Source organism: Rhinolophus sinicus, linkage group LG04 (genome assembly GCF_036562045.2).
Source record: "Rhinolophus sinicus isolate RSC01 linkage group LG04, ASM3656204v1, whole genome shotgun sequence".
Taxonomy (NCBI): domain Eukaryota; kingdom Metazoa; phylum Chordata; class Mammalia; order Chiroptera; family Rhinolophidae; genus Rhinolophus; species Rhinolophus sinicus.
This window is the reverse complement of record NC_133754.1, coordinates 124148561-124155401: the sequence shown is the minus strand read 5'-3', so window position 1 is coordinate 124155401 and position 6841 is coordinate 124148561. Positions and strand designations below refer to the sequence as shown.

General features: G+C 38.3%; 1 protein-coding gene across 1 annotated transcript; it reads left to right on the top strand.

Annotated features, from left to right (window-relative positions):
- Window positions 1-4412: 4412 nt before the first annotated feature.
- Window positions 4413-5139, top strand: LOC109436474 (securin). The gene has a single exon (XM_019715059.2). The coding sequence runs from the start codon at window positions 4480-4482 to the stop codon at window positions 5086-5088; it is 609 nt and encodes a 202-aa protein (XP_019570618.2). The 5' UTR covers window positions 4413-4479; the 3' UTR covers window positions 5089-5139.
- The last annotated feature ends 1702 nt before the right edge of the window (window positions 5140-6841 follow it).

Sequence of the window (6841 nt, the reverse complement as noted above, 5' to 3'; positions counted from 1 at the left end):
AACAAGTTCAGTGAAGCTGGAAGAAATGACAAATCACATGAGCCACATAGATGGCTCAAATAATAAATCTGTTCAATCTAAAAATATAATTTGCTCTGCTCTTACAGTTGAATTGACATTCTTGGGTTCTCTGGAAACCATTTTAAGTTTTAGTTAGCTAGTGCTACCTGCAATGCCTCTAGAATTGTTTTTAAACCAGAGATTATTTATCAAGCACAGAAGTTATTCCATTATTTAAAGTTCCATAGGTGTTTGCCTCTCATGTCCTAGGACAATTAGCAGACTTGCACTAACCTTACGGTAGGCACACATGAGACCTCATCAAGAACAATGAGTCACAGGGAAAATTATTTTACACGGAGCAGGTAACTCCTTGTCCTTGACTCAGATGAATTGACTGGCTTTTGACCAGATGTACTGAGGAGACAGGGAGGACAAAAAGGAAGAAGGTATTTTCTCCCGCCTTTAGCACATGGTTCAAAGGGTGTGTCTGCACATAAACTCCAGGCCAGCACTGACACACCAGTTTTCACACGCAAGTTGCGTGAGGAGTTAGCTGAGGGTGTGCCTGCAGCCCAGTGTGGGTTTTCCCTTGTTTAAAAATAAAATACTCTGTTCACCTATAAAGAATGACTCATTTGTGGAGCCTCCCTTGAAACGTGAGCCTCCAGGAAACTGTGCGCAGTCTTCCGGAGGACCAAAATGGGTCCAGAGCTGAGCAAGCATGATGGGGCACTTGTCAGGAGCCAAATGCATGGGATATGAGATGGTGCAACTGGTAATGATTCAGCACTTGGAAAAGTGGATTAAAGATGTGGGGTGATCGTGCCTTTTCTCCATTTTACTCAGCTTGACATTGATGCCTCCTTGAATAAGCAGGGATGTCAAGATGACTCATTTATGTTTTATCACCTGCTTTTGAAATGTCGTGTAAGACCAATCCTTAGAATTCTCTCCCTTCCATGTTTGTAAATCTGAAGAGACCATCTGAAGAGACAGGCTGGTCCAGGGAGTGCAAAAGAGTAAGATCCATAGGTGTATGATGGACTAGTTCTCGGGAAAGGACATCCTTGGAAAATTTGACTGGGGAACACAGCATTTAAATTTTATGCAAAAAGTAAATCCAGTTTTGATTTCTGTTAGTGGAGCACAGAGAAAATGTCCTCAAACATGCCATCCTTGGATTCAAAGAACAGACGCAAGAACTTGTAAAATCATTCTTTCAAAAAATTACTTAGTTTTGTTTACATATTAAAACCCCGGAAGGAGAATATCTTCAAATATATTTATTATGTAAGAATTTACTGGTATCACCTACACTGAAGGTCAGTTATTACTAAAAAATGAAAGAGGGCCTCTTGGGGAAAAGAAAGGACACAGTTGTTTGAGGAAATGTTTTTTGAACTCCTTAAGACATTGCAATTAAATGAAAAGATACTAAGGATAAAATTGATGATAGGAAGAGGAGGGAAGAGCTGTCTGACCCCCAGTGGACTAACATAATCTCCATTAAACCCACCACATTCCTAGTGGCTTGGTGGGACCATGGCCCTACAGAAGTACAGCTGTGCTTTGAAAAACCAAGCAGAGCTGTTGAATCAGTCAGAGCAGTGATCTCTATTGGCAGAGTTTAAACCTAACACAGGAAGCCAACCCCCTATCCATGATGCCAGAGGGCCTCCTTCTAAAGGTGACTCACTTGGCACTCTTCAACTGAATGGGGCATTTAATTCATATGTTTTTAAAACCTACTAATTTCTCTTTCCTCATGTGAGTTAACTCAGGGTGTGTTAGAAACACAATGACTTGGTTCTTTTGTTTTCCTTTGTCTTAAGAAACTCATTCTAGAAGAAACAGAAAATATACACATACAAATATATGTATATACACATATATCTATAGAAAAGTAGATAGGTATAGATATAGTCTAAAGTTGCATCTACATGAAATCCAAATGAGTCAGTCAAATCAGTTTGGCATCACTATTGGCAACATGATCCTTCATTGGTCTTATTTGTAAAATTGGTGCATGTATAGAAGAAGCCTAAGGTTTTTTTTAAGGGTGGAAGAAAGAAGTGCTGATTTTTTTTTTTAAGGATGGAAAAGGAAGTGCTGACTAGAAAGAAATATTTTTTCGGTCACACCTAGTTTTAATTTGCTCTGTTTATTTTTCAACTTAGAATGTTGGGAAAAGTCCCCCCAAATCCCAGTAAATGGTTCCTAGGAGATGTTTCTTTCATATTCTGTTTCTGGATTAAAGTTTTTGTTTAAGCTTTACAGAGAAATAGGAAAGGAAGTGTGCCCACTTAAAGACTGATCTCTGTGTGTAGTGAAATGATTTTGGGAGTGGCAAGGGGTGTTTCGGGAAGTTAGGCAGCATATCGTAGGGCAAAGAGCACCAGAGTTGGGGTCAGGGAACCTGGATTCTTTCCCTGACTCTGCCTTTACTTAGATCTTCTCTAACACATTAGTCAACCACTTAGGGTCTACGTTCTCTAACCTGTAAAATGAGAGGGTTGGATTGAATCATCTTTAGAGTCTCCTCTAACTTTAATATTCCATGATTTTTTTCACAGTATGTAGGTTGAAAATGTAGAAAAGCCCCAGATATAAAAAGAATCATTGTTTCTAATAACATGATTTGATTTCACTAGAATTGATCCAAAAGTTTGAGATCTTCAATAACTTTAAATGTTTTAAAAGTCTTCAGTTGGCCAGAAAGGGGATGATTTTAGGTTGAATGTTCTATTAACTCACGAAGAACATAAAAAATACATGTGGTAAGCAAAAACATAATAAGGATCAGTTTAGTTTGTCCAATTTTTCTTTCACTGATAGTAACTTCAAGGGGGATTTTATGGTGAAACATCCATGTTGACTTACACTGAAGAAATCCAAAGCTTAGAGATAGCCCTTAAATGCCCATAATGTGGCTTTAACAATAGCTCTTTATACTTCAAGTTTCCGAAACCCTTCTTCCCTTTATTTTCTGAAAACAGCTTAAATAATATACGCTTTTCTTAGCAAATTAAGAACAAGACTGCCATGACTTCTATGATTTCCTCCTATGCAAGTCCATCCAATCCCTTAACTATTATAGGTGTAACTATTATTTTTATACAGACAAACACCTGAACATCAAACCAATTTTGTCTGTGGAAAATCTCCACTTGGAAGGCTGTGTAACAATTTAAATTCAACCTCATCTTCCTGCCAAAATCTGCTCCTCCTCCTGGGCTTCCTATCTTGGTTGTTGGCTCTTGTCCACCAGCCATCCAAGTTAACCTGGTTGTCATCTCTACACATATCTCTACCTCACACACCACAATCAATTGTTTTAAGAACTGGCAAATTAGGAATGACTCCATTTGCTTGTGTGTGTGTGTGTGTGTGTGTGTGTGTGTGTGTGTGTGTGTGGTCAAACCATTCTCTTATTTTCTTTGCAATGAGATGGAAATTTCAATGTACCAAAAGACAGTGTCCAATTAAAAAAAAAACTCACATGAAATTTTATTTCCTGTCAAATGCAATATCCTAAAGGATTGGATATTACCTACATGGCTTTGAGCTCTCTGCTTCAGTATGGAAACTTCCAATTGCCCAAATGATCCTAAGCCTGAAATTAATATGACTCATTCATGATTGGGGCAAATGACAGAACTCAGTAACCAAAACCTACAAACTAAAACTCTGAAGGGAATTTCTAGGCTCCTGCTCAAACAGGAGGGAAAAGATGGGCTAGTTGCATGATTATTTTTCTTTAGAGTAGAGATTGAAATAGTTTTTCCATTCTCCCCAATGGGCTAATCCAATTAGCCCTTACCCAGATGCAACCCACTAGCCTTCATCAAAGAGAGAAACCTTTATATATATTCTCCAGTGATCTTTTATATATATTCTCCAGTGATTCTCAAAGTGTAGTCTCTAGATCAGCAAAATATTGGATGCTATTCTAGACCTATTGAATCAGACTGAAATGATGGGCATATATACAGCAGCCTGCTTTAACAAGCCCTTTAGATGATTTTGATGCATGCTAGTCTGAGACCACTGCCTACCTAGACCAAAGAAATGGAAGCATTGGATTTAAGTTTATTATCAAATCTCCAGTGTAGACATGCAAATATGTATTGGAAAGGTTATCTTGACCTTAGACTTCTTTTGTTAAAAAATAAGTCAACTGTTATAATAGGCAATATTATTAATAATTTCTAATCCTTAGAAAAGAAAACAATTTTGATGTGATGAATCTAAATCTTACAAGTCTGGTTCCCAAAGAAAGGGGCTTTTATTTTATTTTGCAAATTCTACTACAGAATCCTTTTTATAGCCATTTCTCGTATCTGTTCTTACCATTATGGCCAGAATTTATGTCATCATTAACATTTATAAAAGCTATTTAGGGCCGAGCGTGGCGCAACCGCTGGAGGCTGAATAGTGGATGATTTTGGCTGTTGATCCTAATGATGTTAATCCAGAATGGCTACTGTGATCTTTGTTGATAAGGAAAATGGAGAACCAGGCACCCGTGTGGCTCGTAAGGACCGACTGAAGCTGGGGTCTGGGCCTTCAGTCAAAGCTTTAGATGGGAGATCTCAGGATTCAACATCACGTGTTGGCAAAATGTTTGGTGCTCCACCAGCCTTACCTAAAGGTGCCAGAAAGGCTTTGGGAACTGTCAACAGAGCTACAGAAAAGTCGGTAAAGATGAATGGAACTATCAAACAGAAACAGACAACCTTCTCTGCCAAAAAGGTGACGGAGAAGACTGTTAAAGCAAAAAGCTTGGTTCCTGCCTCAGATGACACCTATCCAGAAATAGAAAAATTCTTTCCCTTCAAGCCTCTAGATTTTGAGAGTTTCGACCTGCCTGAAGAGCACCAGATTGCACAGCTCCCCTTGAGTGGAGTGCCCCTCATACTCCTCAATGAGGACAGGGAATTTGAAAAGCCATTACACGTAGGCCGCCCTTCACCTCTGAAGATGCCCCCTCCACCGTGGGAGTCCAATCCATTGCAGTCTCCCTCACGCATTCTGTCAACTCTGGATGTTGAATTGCCACCTGTTTGTTATGACTTAGATGTTTAGGTTTCTTAGTGCTTTACAGATTGTGTGTATGTATTAATAAAACAATTCTTAACAGACTCTTAAAAAAAGCTATTTAGTAGTCTTCTAAATGTTCACATGTAGTCATTCTTCATATAGCTACCTAAGTTATTTTTCTGAAATTATGTCAAATCATGTTACTCCATTTTCCCAACATTGCTTTGTAAAAGTGATCTTTCCTATTTTTTTTCAGTTTTATCATTCATTAGTCCTCTGTGCTCTGGGTTTCAAACCTTTTCCTATTCTCTCTGGTTTGGTCACAATGGACCATTCACCACTGCCCAAAGATGTATGTACTTCAACAACTCTGTGCGTCTACTCATTCTGTTCTGCACACGAAATCACCTCACCACATCATCTAGTAAGTTTCTGTAGCTTCCTCTGTGATACTTTCTCTGATTCTTCTCACTGGAATTAATTTTATTCTTCCCTAATCCTGGGAAGAACAAAAGGAATATAATACATCCTAGGTTTGCACTGCTTGTATACTATCCAATTCAATCTTTATAACCATATAAAGCAATTCTTATGAGCCCCATTTTACAGATGAGGAAGTTGAGGTTCAGAGAAATTAAGTAACTTGCCCAGTATCACGCTGATAATAACTGGTGGAGATATGATTCAAACAAAGATCTATTTGTGGCTCAGGGCTAATTATCTCTTGACTTACTATGATGTGTTTCCATCTAACCTTTATTTCAATACCTCACACTATTATAATATATCACTATATCTTCTATAAACTTGAAGAAAGGTATCATTTATCTAAGATGCCTGCTGCTACTGCAGTGTTACATATGTAAGTGCTCAATAAATGTTTGCTGTAATTAAATTGAATCAAATTCCTTTCCTGCTACTTTCAACTGACATAGTTTTCAAATGTAGTAATCTCTAACTCTGATTCTTCCTCAGGGATATACTCTTCATTAATTTAGTTACTGCATGAAGGGTGAGTGAATCAATGCTGACGCCGGTAAAATTTTCACTTTTTTTACTTCTGCAATGCTGACAATGCTGCTGGTGTATGACAAACATCTTGGCTCAGCTTAGATTTAATAAACCAAGCTGTTTGTACATGCTAATGTAATAGATGACCCCCTTTTTTCTTGCAGAAATGGCAGCCTGATTATTAATTATAAACGCCTTAGGACTATGTGCTTTTTGCAAACTACAAGTTCTTCCTTGTCTAAGCTTTTCTTTACTTTTCAAAATGAAAAATGAAGAAATGAACCACATTTGTATAAAAGGCTACAGCAGTGAGCCAGTAATCATTTTGACAATTTAATTGCTATGGTCAATCTGCTTAAAAGTGACTAAAACCAAATAATTGTCTTAAATCTCCGCCTTACATATTCTTTATAGATGCAAAATAGGTTGAGCCATCCAGACCATTTTGGCCTTAATATCAGAGCAGCAACTGGCTTGGCTCTAGGTCTATATAATTCTCACCTAGCTTGAGCTCCTCAGGAACTATAGAGTATGAGCACATTTCCCCAACTCCCAGCTGCCCAATTAGCATCTCCCTCTGTCCTATCTACACAGGCTTATCAGATGATTGGAGTCCTGATTGGCTGCGTCCTGACAGAAGTGCTTTTCTCTAGACACCACCTTCCCTTCCTTTTTATTGGTTTTTCTGAGGTTCTGTCTTTGAACTTACCCACTTTTTTGAAGGACTCAGCTGGCTGCTTGGCTTCAAAGCAGATGCAAGCTGTTGAAAAGGCTCAGCTAACTTATA

Excerpts from the sequence above, each read along its gene's own strand:
- LOC109436474 (XM_019715059.2), top strand. The coding sequence starts at position 4,480 with ATGGCTACTGTGATCTTTGTTGATAAGGAAAATGGAGAACCAGGCACC.